The following is a 20,325-nucleotide window of genomic DNA, read 5'->3' on the forward strand; positions in this document are numbered from 1 at the left end:
AGCATCCAACGCATTTACAGGCCAGTCCTGATGCAACAAGGTTTTGCCTAGATGGTGTGTTCAGATGCCCATGCTGCACTTATGCAACTGACCAACAATTCAAATTTACAACACACATTCAGAGCCACGTGAGACATGCGGTACAGCATAGAGGTAATTCCTAATGATGTTTATTGGTCTATTGATTTTGGTGGTTTTAAAACATACACATGCTTAAATGTAGAATGCACTTCTTACAATCAAGATAGACAAAATGATGTGGAGTTCCTTAGTGGGAGTCCCTGAAGTCATGTGAATATTGGTAAGCTAATTTACCTATGTTTGTGTTTTGTTTGACACTGTAACTTTCTGATCAGCTACTCCTGACCTCACTCCCCCAGTCCCGTTCTGTGTATACCTTTCTTTTCTGTTGATAGCTTTGGTCTTCATGTTGCCGTCTTGCAGGTTTCTTCATCAGCAAATGCAACAATTATTGCAGACCCACAGGACACTTTCATTGTCTTTATTGCAGCCAAACAATAATACGCAAAGACCAGTTTAAACATCATGTATCCCAATGCATCAGTGAAACCAAGCCAACCACAACGGAAGCGCATCAGTCACCTCCCGCCTCTCCTGCTCCCTCCTTTACTGCTTCTGAAGCTGCATGTCCCCCTCCCCCAGTCCCCATCCTCCACCCCTCACTTTCTTCATGTTCCTCTGATCCTGGCTCCTCAGCAGCACCAGCACTACCACCCCCTCACCCAAAGAAAGCAGAAAACAGTGAAGTGTACTAGCTGTGGCCTAATCCTTAATAGACGGAACCTACGGATACATCTTCGAAGACGTCACACTCCCATCAAAATGGACATTACGGCACAGAACCACCTCAGTGCTCAGTGTGTTGATTACACAAATGGAGTGTTTGCAGTAGCAAAGTCTTTTATAGCACCCAGCACACCAGTACGTGTCATTAAAAGGACATGGGGTCCTGACCAAAAAACAATGTGTGAGCTGGATATCTGCAGAATTAATGCAGAGTTTGCAGAGAAGTCAAACCTTCGTCCATTTGAGTGCCACCACATTCAGTCCCTCGTGTACTGCCCTCCAGCCAAAATGGACACTCCATCACTTACAGAGGATGTTTTGCAGGTGATGGTACATGACAAGTGGTTTGGGGAAGACAAAAAGGAAAGGTGTTTGGTACGTCAGAGAGAAGCAAATGATGCAGGAGTCCCGTTGTCCTGTCTGGTGACTGTGCGTGGACCCCCCTCCAAAAAGCACATTTCTGTATACGAGTCAACTATCTCCTATTACAGCCGGCTTGGCAGAGTGGTGGTAAGGTACAATTCTAAAATCATTTCATGGCATTGTCCTTGCGCGAACCCAAGGCAGTCATGCATACCTAAATATGTTGCCAAGTGGCATTTATTTGAAACAGACCAGGCACTCTTCAGAAAAACCAGAAGTGTGGAGGAGAACATCACAGAACATTTTCCAATTGACATGGAAAGTTTTGACCTAGAAGAAGGAGCTCCATACCCACCTGAAGGCAAAAAATCTGTCGCGGATGGTTCAATACATTTTTCATAAGAAGAAACTGCCTGCGATTTTCCCCTCAGACGTGGTCAAGACCATTCATTTCCCTGTGCACTTCATACCATCAGAAACCTTTTGCTCAGAATGTTTAGAGCCCACTCCTCTAAGCGAACCTGTGCTGATTACATCTAAGGCTAAAATCCTAACAATCACTGATGTCATAGAAGGTATGTTCTCTCTTTATTTAAATATTTATTATCGATATTTTAACATTTCATTACTCACTACATGTACTGTAAATGTCAGTGTAGCCATGACTTCCACTATCAGCAGCTTAGCCTCCTTCCCAGCAATTCACACTTGTATGCTTACTGAGAATTTCATACACTGGCTTTTAGTACTGTGCAAAGTATAGAGACATGTCACAGTGTAAAATGGTGAAAGATAAATGTGTAACATTTACTGGTGCTTGTGTCCATTAGGAATTTCAGTGTACAGAAAATGGTGCTACAGGTGTGGTATGGCATATCGATACCAGGAGTGGACTGATGGTGTCCACAATTTCGATGACCACACACTTCTGTCCATATACATGTGCCATTTTCTACGCAATACACTTCAGGTAGGAACCATGTTCTGTTGTTTTAATCATTTAAAACAATTACGAATACTTTATCAAAATAATATATTCTAAAGCCCTTAAATGTCATACATCAATTTCACAGACTCATCAGGCAGTAGGGAGTGCCATGGATGTGTTGGAGAAGACCTCTGGTAAAACCTATCCATCCAGGGAAAGGGTCCTGCAGGCTTATTTAAGCTTTGAAGCACTGTCAGACCTCGGTTACACATATGCTTGTGTATCGTGTGGTTATCATCCAGTATCTGTTGTGATGGACCTTCATGAGAAGGGCGTTTTTCGCATGCCTGGTAAGTGAACACAGTTATTCATTTTCTTAGTCTTACATTGTTTCAAGCACCACATATCCAGCTATGACTGTTTGGAACATGCTTACTTAAGTCTTGCTTACTTTAAGTGGAAATTAGCGGGAGAACATTTTAAAACAAATTTGAGGAAGCACTTCTTTACACAGCGTGTAGTCAGAGTATGGAATAGTCTTCCTGCTATTGTAGTGGAAGCTAAAACCATGGGTTCCTTTAAATCAGAGCTAGATAAGATTTTAACAACTCTGAGATATTAGCTAAGTTCTCCCCAAACGAGCTTGATGGGCCGAATGGCCTCCTCTCGTTTGTAAATTTCTTATGTTCTTATGTTCTTATGTTCTTGCTTTCCTTAGTGAGCAGCATTGAGGAACCATCTCAGACTTTTGATGGAAAGGTAAGTGTTGAAAATTTCTGGGAGATGGTTTCCCTTGAAATGATCAGCCGTGGGTTGGTCCCAAGTAAGTACAGTCTGCACAATGTTCTAGGTGGGATGACAGTATTCTAGCATTTACTTTGTTTATCGTGGAATAATGTACTGTTATGTTAATAATATTTTCTAACATCATTTAAAGGCAACAAGTCAAACCCATTTGTCGTCCATCCCAGTTACCATAGCTGGGCTCCGTGGATTGGTCCTCACACAAGAGATAGGGATGTTGTACTCAACACTGAATACAAAAAAGTGTATTCTGCTTGTAGTGCAAAGGAGGAATCTGAGTTTAACCACAGAGGACCGACTGACTGATGAACTTCTTAAGGTCAACGTACTGAACTTAAGTCAATTTTTGTCAGTTTTGTCAAAGATGTGTGTTTTTGAACCACGCTAGACCAACTATACTAATGTTCATTATAGATGGAAGCTGTGCGTGCTCTGTGCCGACAGTGTGGCATAGACCCCAAAGGCTCACGGATGGACCTGGTAACGAGACTTCAACAAGAAATGAAGCAAAACAATCATTTTCTCGACATGATGACTCCCTCATCGCATGTCTTTTTGATGCAAAATATTTTGTATCACTACAACAATGCTAGAAATTCAAGAACTATAGAAAGCATGAAGAAGAGATTGGGCAAAGGAGTGGACATACAGTTAAATTCCAATGGTCAGACAGTTTTGGGTATGTATTCCACCCTCATTCTAAATTATTAGTGGTAATGTCATGTTTATGTCATGTTTATGTAATTTTGCTGTCCGGTGCCGTGAAGTTATATTTGTCTTTTAATTGTAGGTGATTCCTCATGTTTATTTTGCAATTTGAAAGATCATAAAGCTATAACTTACAAATCTGTCAGAAATGCTAGACAGCATAGCGTTGATGAGAAATGCATGCAGTACAACCGATTAACTCATTCTAAATCATTTGGTTTAAAATGTGCTTTTTTGCAGCACCAGCTGAAGCACCAGCCGAACAAGCACAAACAACAACAGCAGCACCAGCTCATGGTATGACAACTGCAGCATCCCCTGGTATGAGGACAATATATATTTTTTGAGGGCCTGGTTGTACAACTTAATAAAAACCTTAACACATCCATGTTTTTTAGAATATGTATACTTATGTATGTTTGCAGTGGGTACTTGATCTGCAGCTAAATGTATACAGTACCAACCTTCAGCCACCCTAAGAAAGTGTTATATGCTTCATAAGATGGCTCAGTATCACAGAAATGTGGTGAAACACTTATTTGGTTAATATTTTCATGCATGGTTTGGTATGTATGACAGGAGATCTACCAGTGTGCAGTGATGACTGCTGGGGACTACCACATCTGGAGCACACAAGTGCCCGATCGGAAATCAGAGACTCAGAGGTGCATGTTTTATGTTTTGTTCCTCCGTATTTGTTTGTTTGTTTATATATTGATTGACTCATTTGATTGATTGCCGCATGGGCTCTCTTAGTCGCAAATTTCCAAGGTGGTAAATGTGTTGGTCCTAACTTGTTGGCACCTACATGTTTTCATGATCATCCATCATTAGATGTTCTCCAAGTGCTACACATTCATTAGCCACTTGTTCATACAGAAGATGTCATGGGATCCTTATAATTTCGTTTAAATGTCAGTTGAGGTATCTCATGAACTTCTGATTGGAAGTGTCCAAATCTCCTCTTCTTTTTTTTTTTTTAGCTTGATAATGTGCTGGATCGCACAAAACCAGCTACTGAGTTGATGGGGAAAAGTAGGCATCACTGTTTTATCAAGATGGGACTTCCTAACCTTGGGATTAAAGGAACAGTTGGAAGCAAGTGTTAGTACAGAAATTATAATTCTATGTGTTTCTAAATGGATTTTACACTGAGTCAATTGAGTGTTTACAACTTGTTTTTTCTCTGGTATTACAGATTGCAAATTGTTGCTTTGAGCTAATCTGCAAAATTGCCAGGGAGAAGGTCTGTGAGAAGCTATGTAGTAGCATTAAACTAAATAAGAATGATCTATCCTTAAGTTTGCATCAGTTAATTTTAAGCTTTTTGTTTTGAAATGACTTAATAAATTTGTGTTATCAGGGAAAGGATGTCCATGCCACTTGGCGTCCACCTCATCAGCAAGACCCGTTTCTAGCTCTGCCAGTAATGTTTTTTTTTCCCTACATCTGTGCCCTTCACCCTGTTATGCATGTTCATGAGTAAAAATATTAATGTTATTAAACTTAAAATGGCCTTTTTCCCCTTTATTAATTTTTGGATCGGTACCTATGGTTGAATTTCTCTGTTTTACTTTAGTATAGAAATAAGCAGTTGATTTGATGTCCTGCCTATATTCATAACAAGGACATGACTGACAAATGGAGCGTTGTCATATTGCGGCACCTTACACTGGGATATGCCGAATCTGGGTGCAGTCACAGCATCTTTAATAATTGTGTAACAGAAGCGTATAACACCAAAAATATGGCCCTGGGAAAAGTAAAAAGTACATTTATATTTATTTTCTATCACATATAGGATGATGCAGCGTCCAAAGACTGCCTCCTATTTCCTGTGTGGAAACCTGGGCACTGGGTCCTCTGCGTAAGTCTTTCAGTATATTTGTCAAATCATTTTCTTTATCGCTGTTGGAACATCAAATAATTTTTAAATGATCAATTTCATGTTGCATCTTTTAAAGCTCAATTGCAACACGGCTAATCCCAGGGCACTGGAAGATCATCAAAAATAAGGTACATACACCCATGTTTTTCTTTCTTTATTCCTTGTTAAGTGGTGGTATGTTAACCATTCTTAAAATGATTTATTGGATAGGACATTCCAGCCCAGATGGAGGTTGATGACTGTGGTGTTTTCATGATAATGGCAAGTTATAATTTAAAAGATTATGGGGTGTTCTGTTGGCACAAGCTTTGTGTGTAAATGAAGCATTTTGCGATGTAGATAGTCCAGTTATGTATACTTCAGTCAAAAATTCTGAATGGTCAATATCAGTCACACACACTAGTATTTTTGATATTCTTAATTGTATATTTCAGTACGCATTATACATGGCACTGGGCTGGCCATTTGACTTCAAACAGGTAATAACCCAAATTCTGACTTTCGTAGGGGTATTTGTCTAGTAAGAATTTAAACTGCATTCTCAACTTTGTCTTCCGTCTGTTAGCATGACATCCCGGAGCTTCGGAGATGGTGGTGTCTTTTGTTTTTTGGAAAACATGTCACCTGCAAGGTATATACACCTAGCTACTGAAATGAAGCTGTTTAATATACGTTCAGACTGCTCCTGACACGTAGCCAATACTGCCTCTTAGGACAACGAGCTGTTATGTGCCAGGAGAGGCCAGCGAGTGTAATGAGATTGAGGAACCTGCGAGGTATGACGGTATAGCTGAATCTGCCTTAGGGTACCTCTGTCTGCATCTGGTCCCATTTAAAATAATTATCTATAGTACCTGATAAGCTTAATTTTTGATAACATGTTACATTTGTTCGGTTTAATTGGAAGCCATTTAACAATTGGCAACCATTTCATGTAATACAGTTGTCATTGTTTATGGGTGTTATAACTTTTAACATCTAATGTATCGGTTATTATATTATTTATAACTTGGAAACAAACTATTCATTAATCAGTAATACAATTCCTTTTGTGTCATACTTTTTAAATATTTTCTGTGATGCCTCGTAGTGCATGGCATATAAGTGAAGTGATTAGTTGTCATTGACACACCACAGCACACAGTGCACAACAACAAAATGTGTACTCTGCATTTAACCTATATGACACCATGACATTGCAGAGGAGAGCAGTGCTTGGGGGTGGTACCTTGCTCAGGGTACTTCAGTGGCACCTTTCGATTACAAGTGCACTTCCCTAACCATTAGGCCACCACTGACCCTATTACAAACAGCAGCATAATTTAATGGAGTCAGATTAATTGGTCTTAGTGATCTGATCTGAAGGTGGGGATTAGGGTTGTAACGGTATGAGATTTGCACGGTATGATAATCGTCTCAGAAAATATCACGGTTTCGTGGTATACGGTATTAAACTATCATTATTATTAGTATAATCATCAGCTACAATGACCCTTAAATGAATAAAAAGAGATATGTTTTTTGGTTGAACATGGTTTATTGTAACAAACTTTTTTTTAATGAAAATAAAAAAAACTTATGGAAGTATTAGTCTAACTTTTGGGGGAGAAATAAATAAAATAAAGCTGCGCATCTCCCATTTGAACAAAATAAGGAATAAGTTATTTCTCTTTATATTAGACAAGAGTAAATCAAACTGTCCTTCCTCTTTAACAGCATATATGGGAGAGCAATATGTGCAGGGTCATGTTTGTTAATATTTTCCTGAGATTATCATAGCAGCATGCATTTCTTTGCTTTTTTTCAGGTCAGGTTATGATGAAGAAATGTAAGCATGTTGAGATTTTCAGGGCTCAATCTTGACCGCTGAGGTGAGAGAATGTGTCCACTAGTACTAAACACCTATGAGTTTTCAGTTAGTGTATTTGATGATTATTCTTTTAAATAAAATTATAAAATGATCATTAAGTGTTCTCTTGAGAGTAGCTCTGGATATGTTCATGTGTTCACGTCTTCACATAGTGAGTGAGACAGCAGACGCTTTAAAAACCATGACCATCATGCAGTGGCGGTTTTAGGCATGGGCGAACGGGGCAGCCACCTGGGGCGGCACACGAACTTGGAGTAAAACAAAAATAATCTTAATAAAGCGGTTTTCTAGAGGATGGGCGAGCGGAGACGATAAGGGATGAAGTTGGGAGGGCGCCGGGAGGGATTCTATGGGGGCCGGCACACGAACCTGGAGGACAAAATAATCATCTGTGCCGCTGTGTGTGGGGGGGGGGGAGTAGTTGGTTAATGAGCAAGCGGCAGCCTTTTTGCGCTGTATATTCACAGACGCACATCGCGATTTAATTTGCTGCACAGCTATATTTTGATTTATTCATCCATCTATCTATCAAATCGGACATTTTACGTGGCATCTGAATTATACTGTAATTGACTCCAATTACATGACTGGATTCCGGGATTCCCTCTGCATCACAGAAATAATACGGCTTTAAGTTATAAATGGAACTTACCTTTATCTTCACGGAGGGATGGTATTCGCGAATATGGGAGAACATGTTCGACGTATTTCCTCCTTTTGCGGCCACTCTTTGTCCACATTTCTTGCAAACTGGATATCCACCCCACGATCATTTTTCGGATACCCAAAATATTCCCATACTGCAGATTTTAAATTTTTTTTCGGCGGGAAATAGAGATTAGAATTTGCAGCCACTATCGGACATTTTTGCCGCTGTGCATTTATGGGTGGAGTCTAAGCAGTAAAGCGGAAAGAAGTTGCATATACACAGCAGCGCAGGTGAGATCTGGTTTCTTTTTTTTTTCCAAACCGCGGATAGGCAAATGTGCATGATATGATAATCGTACATGTCAATATCACAATAAACCACCATTCCGGTATACCGTTACAACCCTAGTGGGGATTGATACACCTTACAAAGTTGATGCTGTAATATTTATCACTCTGATGCATTGTTCTGACCCATATGCATATAAGCCTTTCAGTCTGACAAGCTGGTATTATCATGACTGCCTTTTTCCAGGTCTGGTGCCCAACGTGATCAAATTGTTTTACACCTGTGCCCTCAGGTGGACTCAACTCTATGTGATACCATTACAATATGTCATAGTTTTACAATAGTTGTGACAATATAATTTCTTTTAGGAAAATTCAACGTGTTGAAAGCACAGATGGTAGAGGAGGAGGAATGGGTTCCATCTCCATTGAACAGGTATTTATGTAGCTGATCTTACAGCTGAACCTGCTGTTTTTCTCTTTTTTTTCTCTGTGCTTACTGTGCTGTACCCTACAAAAATGTGAAAACAATGAGCTTCATTTTAAGCAGTTGGAGTTGGAATGTAGAAGTCATGCTATTTTTGTCTGTTTTTGTTATATTACAGAACTATTGTAAAATAATATTTGCGTGCTTGTATGATTTCTTTCACAGATCCCCCTCGACGTCCTGGAGGATATCCTTTTAGAAGTAGTCCTGTTCGAGGGTGACAAAGCTTTTTTAAAGCTGTCACTTGTTTGTCACCTTTTTTTGGGACTTAGTCGGAAGGGAAACATTCCGTGCCCGAGCGCATTTTCAGTGGCTTGACAGTAAGTATAAAACATATTATGATATTTGAATACCCTTTGAGTTGGGATGTTTGTATTCCCATTAACAAGGGATTTTACTCTAATGAATCATTCTTAAATTTGAAACCTACAGGTGTAGTCCCATGGAAACTGTACAGTGCGGCCTATCAAGCACAATTCCGACGATTGTATCGCCTGGAATGCTGCCAGCACTGTCTAGAGACTTATAAGAACAGCTTACCAGGTATGCATACTGTGTAAGAATGTTGACGATTGTTGCTGAAGTCAGTGGTTGCAAAAAAAAGTCACCAGAACAATTAATTGTGTGTCAGGTCCTGAATATTTTCTTGAAAGTATGCAATGAAAAACATTGTTGCTCTGTTTTGATACTAACTAAGTATGCTTGCTTATTATTTATTGTCCCATAGGCTACATTGGGCGTGGAAGACGAGGGGAACTTCACACAGCCTGGGTTCTGCAGCCAGTTCTGCAAACACCTTGCGGAAGACTTGGGTGTGTGAATGGGTGGGTGGGGGGGTGAGTGAGTGAATGAGTGGGTCAGTGAGTGAGTGAGTGAATGGGTGGGTATGTAAGGAAAATAGCAAATTGGATGACTTTGGAATAAAAAAAATAACAGCTACTATGCTTTTGTTTCCTTGTCTACACACAGACTACACACATGACCGAACCACATTTTAAGTTTTATCAGCTTTTCATTAAAAAGCACAGTGGCACCCAATTGTGATGAGTTACTGTATGTGGAAATGAGTGGCACCTCTGTATCATTTGTGAATAATTTGTCATCTCATATCAACATTAAATCATAAGTTTATTTAATTTTAATGTTGGCACAGAAATAACTTACAGTGCCTTTGGAAATGCAATAAAATGCTCATTTGGAAAACGTTTAACTATCCTTTGTAATTGAGTAAAATTATGATAACTGAATACTTTTATAAGGCACTGTATACTTGATTGCAATGGGTTTTATTACTCTCCGGCTATATTAATACACCAATCAATATGTTAACCAATCATCACAGACAAGCATTACATCGATATCGGATTGAAACCATATTATGGCCATCCTACAGCTACATAAACAAGGGTAAATAGTCCTACTTTCACTGTCCTGGAGAGAGAGACAGAGATGTAAACAGGTAAGCAGCAGCAGAATAAAATAGAAATATAATTTCAGAATGTTTTACTTATGCAAATGTCATTTTCGAGAAATGTTCGGCTCGCATTATCACCAAATTGATGACAATATCACCATTTACTACAAAACTTTGAACTCAATAATTAAAATAATATATAAGAAATAAATTGAGAAACTAAATTTCCTGTTACAGACAATTTATCTTAAAATAGTTTGATGTTCAGAATGCTCCTCACTCCACTTCACGCAACTTTAAAACACGTAAGGACCATGTTAGGCCAAAAGCTGAACAATGTTTGTGGGCAACACTCTTGATTTCCCCAGGAGATCTAGACATAGCATATATGTGTGTATGTGCACAATGAATAAATGGAATAAGCTGCTACAGTTACATTGAACCATGTGCTTGTGCTCATGTGCACAAGCACACACACACACACACACACACACACACACACACACGCCGATGGGCTTTAGAGTTTAACTTTAGGTCTGTGAAAGCAGACATAATTATTTCTGTCAGGACCTCGATGTGTATCCAAGCCCCCAAAACACACTAACTCAGGCGTTCACGCAACTTATCGCGAAAAGCCAGTCAGAAATAGACTTGAAAATTTTAAAGAGAAGACATTAGCGGTTTTTGTTAATGTTTAAAGGTATAAAAAACTTTTCCTGCGCGGGGGTGGCCTGTGCTCCCTCCGGGGCGCTGCCAGGGGGGGTGGGTCAGGTCCATGTCTGGGGGGGCCAGCCTGCGCTGTTTGGGGGGTGGCATGTCTCGAGCCCGGGCTGGTCTGCCACTTTTTTGTCGTCGAATGAGTGGGTGACTGAGTGTGGGCTGCCCTTCGGGGGGGGGGGGGGGGTGATGGGGAGGAGAGCTGTTTGCAAGCAGCGCTCCTCCTCGCTTCCCCCGTCAATTTTAAATCCATCTTAAGTTTCTCAACAGTCATACTCATCCCGTACACCACATACACTCACAATCACCAACACATGCATCCAACACTTCACCTCTCACACAGGGGAGGAGAGTGGCCGGGTCTTCCTACACCCCTGCTCCCTGCCCGCAATGGTGGGGGGGCACTCGAGTAGTCGTCCGGCTGGCGGCGCCCTGGGGTTGCGGCTGGCGCTGGGGGGTGGCATCCGTTCCCCCGCATGGCGGAGGGCGGTCCGGAGTGGATGGGCTTATGTCTTTTTTTCTCTGTGTATGTGTCTGTTGTGTGAGTGGGTGTATGGTCTATGTGTATGGCTGAGAGGTGTGTCTGCGAGGTGTCTGTGTGGGCGGTGTGGGCCTGGGTCCGGGGCTAGCTGCTCCTTCCTGGCCGCGGCTGCCTCCTTGGCATGTTTGCTGTCCCTCCTCCCTGGGTGGTGGCCTGGGGGGGGCTCGGGCCTCTCCGGCGCGGGTGGGGCTCTCTGCCGGGGGCCGGTCACCTCCCGGCCGCCTGGGGTCCTGGGGCCCTGGCCCGTGCGGGAGCGGCCGTCACCCTCACGGGGTCGGCTGCCTGTTGCCTATGGTTCTCTGGGGCTCGTGCCCTTTTGGCTGCGGGGGCTGTGCCTGGGTCCTCCCTCCTCCTCCTGCTGGGGTGGGGACCCGGATGTCGTGGGGACCTGGGGCCTTGGCTCTTCCGTGCTCATGGGGGGCTGCGGACGCCTTGGGTCTCCTGGGCCTGTGTCCGCCGGCCTCTGGTTCTTGTGGGGTGTGGTTGCGGCCCCCCACCCTCGCTATCAAGTGCATTCCATGGAGAAATTCACACGCACCCAACACACGAATACATGTTCAAACACCTCCCCCAAACAGATGAACACACATGCTCCCTTCCAAGCACATGCTACAATTTTGTATGTCTGTATATCTGTTTTATTTTCTTTATTTCTGGTTGTGTCTTTGTATTTATGCTTTTTTGGTTGTATTTCAAATGCGTTTTTTTTTCTTTCTTTTTTTTCTTGCCTTATGTGCTTTTTACGTTACTCCTGTCTTTCTTAGCCTCTCTGTCCCACTGTTGTCTCCGCCTTTGTTCGTGTTTGTTCGTCCTTATGTTTTTTTTTTTGTTTGTTTTTTCTCTCTTTCTCTCTCTCTCTTTCCTTCTTTCTCTTTCATTTCTCTCCCTACCCCTTTTCTTCACTCATTTTCCTAATCTATCACTCCCTTCCGGGCAGCACGGCAACTGGAATATTTTACATGTATTAAATAAGATACAATGAAATATACGAATAAAAAGAAATTGACCAACATGAAGGGCCTATACAGAGTTTATAGAGCCCCTCATGGTAAAGCAAATATGTCTGACACAGCAGTGCATTCAGACCATTATTCTGCTTGCGAAAGCTGCCGGACAGGACACATTAAAAAAAAAAAAACATTTAATTATTGTAATATATTTGCTTTACATGGTAAAGTCTTTTTTTAATTACCATGTAAAACAGCCATTATACTGTGAGAAAATATGTTTCTATTTTCTTGCTGTCATCTCGTGGTCAAGCTAAAGTTTTTCAATGAGGGAAAAAATAATTAAAATGTTTTTATTTTCTCAAAGATATTTTTATTGATTTTAAACAAGAGAAAGACACCAGCAACAAAACAAAAGCACACACGTTATTTCAAAAGACCTCACTAAATATGACCTCACTAAATAAGTCAATTCTGAAAGGGTTGCATGAAGAAATCAGATAACATTGCAGTAGAGTATTATAGAAAAAAATGATAATTTAGACATATTCAAAAAACAGTAATGATAACAAGGTGTGCAACTCTAAACCCAAAAACCTCACCACATAATAACCCCGTCCTCTTGCCAGATTGATTAATTAAAAAGAACACGACGACAATATTGTTTCTGGAACCTTACTGGGTATTACTAATAGACGGAGTCTGAGACCGAAGACTTGAAAAATACTCCAGGAAGGGCCCCCATACCTTCTGACATTCTTTGGTGGTATCACTAATCGAGTAGCGTATCTTTTCGAGGCTTAAACAGGACATAAGGTCCCTCATCCATTGAGCATGGGTGGGTGGAGCAGCACCTTTCCATCTGAGTAAGACTGCACGTCTGGCTAGAAGGGAAGCAAAGGATAGTGTCCGGCATTTCACCGGGGTCAGACATGTATCAGCATCACTGAGGCCAAAGAGCGCGATGCATCAGATGGATGTACATTACCCCAGTATTATGCGGTAGGAGTGGAACGAGGCTTCACGAGACTTTCGGCAGTATCCAACATGGCGGCACGCTTCTAAAACAAACTAACAACAAGTAATTAAATATCTTCGCCAATTTAGAATAACCTAAAATTAAGTGAGTAAATAAGTAAAAAGTATATAATTAATCGCGGTTCATTTAAAATCTTCACTCTGGAGGAGTCTGCGGACGGATTGGATAACCTATTTACTTTCATCGACGAGTGTTTTGACCGGATTATAATGGGGAAACCAAAGCCTCTCACCGAGACTCCGACCACCAGCAAAACCGCTTCATCCACCAAGAGGAGCAGACCCGAGGATTCACCCGAGGCGGCCTCCCCACCTAGGGAAGACCTGGCAAACATTCTGGACTCCATTGATAAGAGGCTATCGAGCTTCGACGCACATATGTCCCTATTAGAAATTCTCCATAGGGAATTCCAGGCGATGCGTGAGTCTCTGGAGTTCAGCCAGAAACAGGTGGAGACGCTCGCTAAAGAGAACGCAGCTCTCAGAGAGTCCGTGAAATCCCTCACAGAGGGCCTGGGCCAGCTCTCGTTAGAAAACAAGAAAATCAAAGAAGCGGTTTTGGACCTCCAGGCGAGAAGCATGAGGGACAACCTCGTTTTTGCAGGCATCCCAGAAGCAGCGGACGAAAATCCCGAAACCACGGTGAAGAACTTCATCCATAAACAGCTCAAACTTCCAGCGGAGACCACAAGTAACATCACCTTCCATCGTGTGCACCGCCTTGGAGGTAAAAGACCCGACGGCCACAGACCACGACCCATCGTGGCAAAATTCGAGCACTACAAGCAAAAGGAGCTGGTTAAAAGCCGAGGCAGGGAACTGAAGGGGACGAACTTTAGTGTCAACGACCAGTTCCCTAAGGAGCTCCTGGAGCGACGCCGGGTCCTGTTTCCCGTGAGGAAGCGTCTCATAGACGGAGGTTCCCGAGCGGTCATCACCGTGGACAGGTTGTATGTCAACGGACAACTTTACCGCGACCGGGATACTACCCCCTGGCTATACTAGAGTAAAATAATCCGGGGGGGAAAAAAAAAAAAAAAAAAAACCCCGCTAACTTTTCCAAGGTATGTCTCCGTTAATATAATAACTGCTGGTCTCAAAGCATAGCCTGAGGTAAGATGTGCCCACGTCTTAATAGTGACTGCACCCCGCTTTTTCTCTCTCTCTTCTTTAATTCAGCTGTTATTTTCTCTCCTCTTTTCTTCTTCTCTCTTCTCCTATATATAACGTATAACACCATGATTATGCATAAATGCATCGCACATAACGTACGCACACAAGCAGCACATAAACAGACCATACATATAGACACATCACACACATATGTACTTCACACGCACACAGAGGTACATAGGCACTTATGCGCACATATAAGTACAGGTGAGCATAGGCACGCACATGCACACGCACAGACACACACACCTAGCAAGCTCCGCACACCCGGCGAGTTAGTTTAAACATGAGCACAATAAGGTTTGTCACATGGAATGTACGTGGTGTCGGCTCCAGAGTAAAGAGGCTAAAAGTTTTTAATCACCTGAAAGATTTACAAGCAGACATTGTCCTCCTACAAGAGACACATCTGTCCAAAACAGCTGCAGATGCACTCACCTCACCACAGTTCCCTCATGTATATTCAGCTGGATACAACTCAAAACAGAGAGGAGTGGCCATACTGATTAATAAAAAAATACACTTTACTACCATTAACACTATTACAGACCCAGAAGGTAGATTCATTATAGTCAACTTATCTATCCAAAACATGAACATATGTATCGCTAGTATATATGGCCCAAATGTTGACGACCCCTCCTTTTTTCACACTCTTTTCACCTCACTTTCTGATCATTCTGACACCACACTTCTTATAGGAGGGGACTTCAACCTGATTTTTAACCCTGAAATTGATAGGTTTAGTAATGCAGGTAGCTATAGGAACTGGCAATCCCCAGAAATCCTGAAACAATATATGAGGGACCTTGGTCTATGTGATGTTTGGCGTTCTCATCATCCCACTCTTAGAGAATATACTTTTTTCTCGTCTGTACACCGATCATACTCCCGCCTAGACCACTTTCTAATCAGTAGCTCCAAAATGAGGGACGCTTCAGCGGTTCAGATCCACCCTATCACTATCAGCGACCACGCCCCAGTCTCCCTCACTCTGACTAACACAAAGGTCACTCCGCCAATCAAACATTGGAGATTTAATACATCATTGCTTAAAGATCAAAATTTTATAAATTATTTCAACCAGGAGTGGGCACTATACTTGGAGGACAATGACACACCAGGAATCTCAGCTTGTGTTCTTTGGGAGGCAGGGAAAGCAGTCATGCGAGGTAAGATAATCTCTTATTCCTCACATAAGAAAAGAGCAGAGAATTCACTAATATTAGAACTGGAGCAAAAGATTAAAACTTTAGAAAGTGAATATGCAGCCACGTCCCAGGAATTCATTCTGGATGAATTAAGGAAAACAAAACTTAAATTAAACGAGATTAATGATAAAAAAACACAGTTCTTGGTGCAAAGGCTTAGACTGGAAAATTTCGAACAAATCAACAGATCAGGTAGATTTTTAGCCAACCAATTAAAGCTTAACAAGGAAAAAATAACAATCTCTTCCGTAAAAGACCGATTAGGTAACATTACACATGACCCAGATGAAATAAACAATACCTTTAGAAATTTCTATGAAAATTTATATAAGTCACAGATTGATCCACCACAGGCTGATATTGATGAATTCCTTAACAATATAAATCTTCCAAAATTACAGGAAGATCAGGTAATGGCACTGGAGGCACCCATTTCAGTGGCAGAACTCCATGATGCCCTTCAGCATATGGCCAACAATAAGGCTCCGGGACCAGATGGTTTTCCAGCAGAATTCTATAAAGAATTTTGGACTACGTTAGAGCCCACTTTCCATAGAATGGTATGTCATATTAAGGAAAGCGGCGAATTACCTTTAACTATGAACTCGGCCAATATTAGTTTACTCCTAAAACCAGGTAAGGACCCCACGCTCCCATCTAGTTATCGTCCCATATCACTAATAAACACAGATCTTAAATTAATATGTAAAGCTTTAGCAAAAAAACTGGAGAAAGTCACCCTTTTCATAATACACCCTGATCAAACAGGCTTCATCAAAGGTAGACAGTCGGCAGCCAACACACGCAGGTTAATTAACTTAATGGATTACTCTACCATCAACAAACTAGAAACTACAATTATTTCTTTAGATGCAGAAAAGGCTTTTGACAGGGTAAATTGGAAATTTCTTATTGCAGCACTAATTAAATTTGGGTTTGGATCATCTTTTATTAACTGGATTAAAATTCTATATAGCTCTCCTAATGCATCAGTCAGGACAAACGACCAAACTTCACCAAGCTTTCTTCTCCAGAGGGGTACTAGACAAGGCTGCCCACTCTCCCCCTCTCTCTTCGCTATTTTTATTGAACCTCTAGCAGCCATGATAAGACAAAATAGAGATATTACAGGTATTCAAATTAAAAATGAGCTTCATAAGATAAGTCTTTATGCAGATGATGTATTAATTTTCCTTCCAAACTCTCAATCCTCCCTATCTCACACAATTTCAGTCATAGAAAGATTTTCATCAATCTCTGAGTATTCCATCAACTGGTCAAAATCCACAGTCCTGCCTATAAACTGCGATTTTCAAAATGCACCAAATACTACATTACAATCAGGAAATATCAAATATTTAGGTATAAATATTTCCCCCAGGCTGTCAGACCTGCAAAAATTAAACTTTACTCCACTACTTAAAACAATAGAAGACGATCTTATACGGTGGAAAACCCAGCCCATATCACTCATGGGGAGGGTGGCCTCTATTAAAATGATGGTACTACCCAAAATTAACTATTTGTTCTCAATGATCCCCTATAAACCCTCTTCTGCCTGGTTCAATTCATTAAATTCACACATTTCCAAATTTCTATGGCGGGATAAACCACCAAGAATTAGTATAAAAACCTTACAAAAGACTAAACAATGCGGAGGTTTAGATTTGCCACATTTTTACTACTACTTTCTTGCCAATAGATTACAATATGTTTTGAAATGGATTAATCCAAGCCCGCTAGACAGACTATGGCTAAATATAGAACAGGAGTTCTGTGATAATTTAGATATCTCCGATTTGCCTTTTATCAGCTCTAGTATTAAACACCATAAATGTTTCCTAAGCATTAATATTAGAACATCTCTGACAGCCTGGTGGGACTTTCTTAAATTAAACAAATCCTCGCTAACCCCATGCCAACGAACGCCCATCTGGAACAATCCAGACATCCTACTGAACAAGAAAGTGTTAAATTTCACTGTATGGAGGGATAAAGGCATACGGTATCTAGAGCATATTATCCAAAATGGACAATTTATTCCATTTGAAGAACTTGTTTCACAGTACAATATTCAGAGAAGCAAGTTTCTAGAGTACCACCAACTTAAATATATACTGCGGGTTAAATACGGACATGATGAATTAAATCTACAATTACCTACAAAGGTAACCCAACTACTGAGAATCCATGCGCCTAAAACAATGTCAAAAATATACAGATCATTGTCAGATTTAAACGACTCAATATCTCTCCCAACCTCAAAATGGGAAATTGATTTATCGATTAGTATAGACCAGAGCATCTGGACACAAATATGTTTAAATACTTTTAGAATGACCAAAAAACCCAATCTGCAACTCATACAATATAAGACTCTCCATAGAACACACTACACAGGACAAAGGATGTTCAAGATGGGCCTCATAGAATCCGACACCTGCCCTTACTGCACAAATAATGCACCAGACAATTATATGCACGCCATGTGGGAATGCACAGCTGTTCACCTATTTTGGCAGAGGGTATGCGAAGACTTATCTACGTATTTAGGGTATAATATTCCGGCCTCCCCGAGATTATGCTTGCTAGGCGATGTAAGTAATATGGATCTGGAGGGTAGTGCAACACAAATGGTTCTCACCGCCCTGTGCATCGCCAAGAAAACTATTCTTGTGAATTGGAAATCAAAAAACAATTTGAGTATTAATCAATACAAAGGTCTCTTGTTGGACCACATTAGTATGGAGCGAATGTCTGCTTCCTCCAAGAATCAATTAGCCAATTTCAACTCTCTCTGGTCCCCAATAATTGACTCCATCACTTAGTGGGTGTGTGAGGTCATGGCTTTGCTGTTCCTTGTGTCCCTTGGATGGTGGGGGGGCTCTGGGGGGTGTGGGTGCCGGTGGCTCCATGGGGCTGGGGGCCTGCGGTTCCTGGGCTGGGGGTTGTGGGTCGCCCCTGGGCTGGCGGGGTGGGGGGGGCTGGGGGCGTCTACCCGGTGGGCGCGGGGGGGGCCTGGCGGCCTGGGCGGGGGGCGCCGGCCCTGGCCGGGTGGCTAGGGCCTCGTGGGTGCGGGGTGGGGCTCGGGGCTCCGGGGGGCCCGCTAGTGGGGTGGGGGCCTCGTCCGTGCCGGGGGGGCCGGTCTCCCCCTGGGCGCCCCTTCCCATGTGGGACTGACTGGGGTGTCGCTCTGGGAGCCTCTGGGCATGCTGGCCTCTGGGGGGAGGGCACCGGGGCAGGGTATGGAGGGTATAGGTCCCAGGTCAGTCTGTCTGGTGAGTGTAGGTGTTTGTGTGAGAGCGGCTCGTCAGCGAGGCCTTCGCAGATGAGGCTCCAGATACCCCCCTCGGGTTGGGGCGGGGGTGCTGCGGCGGGGGGGGTAGCACCCCCGTGGGCGTTGGCGCCGCGCATCCGGGCGCGTCGTGCTGGATGCCCGCTGCCCTGCTGCATTACCACCTATTCCCCCACAGCCCCCTACAGCCCACACCCACCTACACCACACTCCATATAGGTACTGGGGGGTGATCAGCTAGTCACCCCCCCATCTCTTTTAATTCCACTTTAGACACCACACCCACAACACCACACTGCATCACACAGAGGGAAGGGGGGGGTGACTAGCCACTCACCCCCCTCTGTATTATTTTAATTGCACTTTAGACATACATTCATGTCACACCACACTTTCACATAGGGCATTGGAGGGCGGGGGGAGCTGTGCAGGTCCTGGGTCGGCTGCCAAAGCAGCCCACAGCTGGACAGCGCGGCTCCCTTCCCCTCTATTTTAACTCCACTTTAGACATTGAGGGCCTGTGGGGGCTGGGGGGGGAGGACCGCAGCTCTGGCTGGGGTATCCATCCCCCACTTGTGTCCCCTCCACATTTTAACTGCACCCTAGCTCCACACACACACCCATTCCCACTGACCAAGGGGGGTGGTGGGCGGACCGGGGGAGTTGGGGGATGGCGGGGGCGGCGGGTGTTGGCTGGCGGGCCCGGGTGCGGGGCGGCAGCGTCCGCGGGGGGCTGCCGGCCTTCGGCGGGGGGCCGCTAGCCTGCGACCTGGGGGGTGGGGGAACAGCCTCTGGAGCCGTCCACTGGACAATTCCAGGGCATCTGCTGTTGGGCCTCGAGATGAGTGTGTGCGTGTGGGTGTGCGTGTCTATGTGTGTATCTGGTGTGTGGGCGTGCGTGTCTGTGTGTGTATCTGGTGAGGGTGTGCGTGTTGGGCGTGCGTGTTTGTATGTGTGTATCCGGTGAGTATGCATGCTCTGTTTGTCTGCATGTATGGCCTGGGACGGGGGAGCACGTCGGTGTTGGGGTGGTGCGGGTGTGGTGGGGTGCGAGTGTTTGGTGAATGTGGGTATCTGGGTATGAATGGCTCGTCGGCGATGCCGGCGCAGATGAGGCCCCAGACACCTCCTTGGGTTGGGGAGGGGGGGCGCTGCGGCGGGGGGCGGGGGTGTCCCCCTGGGTGTTGGCGCCGCGCGT

General features: G+C 43.2%; 1 protein-coding gene across 1 annotated transcript; it reads left to right on the top strand.

The window, feature by feature from the left end:
- Positions 1-1,310: 1,310 nt before the first annotated feature.
- Positions 1,311-9,604, top strand: LOC140578103 (uncharacterized). Its single transcript, XM_072698055.1, has 23 exons — positions 1,311-1,317; positions 1,602-1,745; positions 2,001-2,140; positions 2,244-2,448; positions 2,817-2,857; positions 3,036-3,227; positions 3,317-3,581; positions 3,851-3,931; positions 4,190-4,275; positions 4,594-4,714; positions 4,809-4,856; positions 4,974-5,036; positions 5,412-5,477; positions 5,575-5,626; positions 5,709-5,759; positions 5,933-5,977; positions 6,064-6,129; positions 6,212-6,274; positions 7,306-7,369; positions 8,674-8,740; positions 8,957-9,111; positions 9,224-9,334; positions 9,519-9,604. Exons 3-11 carry the CDS (start codon positions 2,039-2,041, stop codon positions 4,826-4,828), a joined length of 1,113 nt encoding a protein of 370 aa, XP_072554156.1. The 5' UTR covers positions 1,311-1,317; positions 1,602-1,745; positions 2,001-2,038; the 3' UTR covers positions 4,829-4,856; positions 4,974-5,036; positions 5,412-5,477; positions 5,575-5,626; positions 5,709-5,759; positions 5,933-5,977; positions 6,064-6,129; positions 6,212-6,274; positions 7,306-7,369; positions 8,674-8,740; positions 8,957-9,111; positions 9,224-9,334; positions 9,519-9,604.
- The last annotated feature ends 10,721 nt before the right edge of the window (positions 9,605-20,325 follow it).

Source organism: Paramormyrops kingsleyae, chromosome 13 (assembly GCF_048594095.1).
Source record: "Paramormyrops kingsleyae isolate MSU_618 chromosome 13, PKINGS_0.4, whole genome shotgun sequence".
In the NCBI taxonomy this organism is placed as follows: domain Eukaryota; kingdom Metazoa; phylum Chordata; class Actinopteri; order Osteoglossiformes; family Mormyridae; genus Paramormyrops; species Paramormyrops kingsleyae.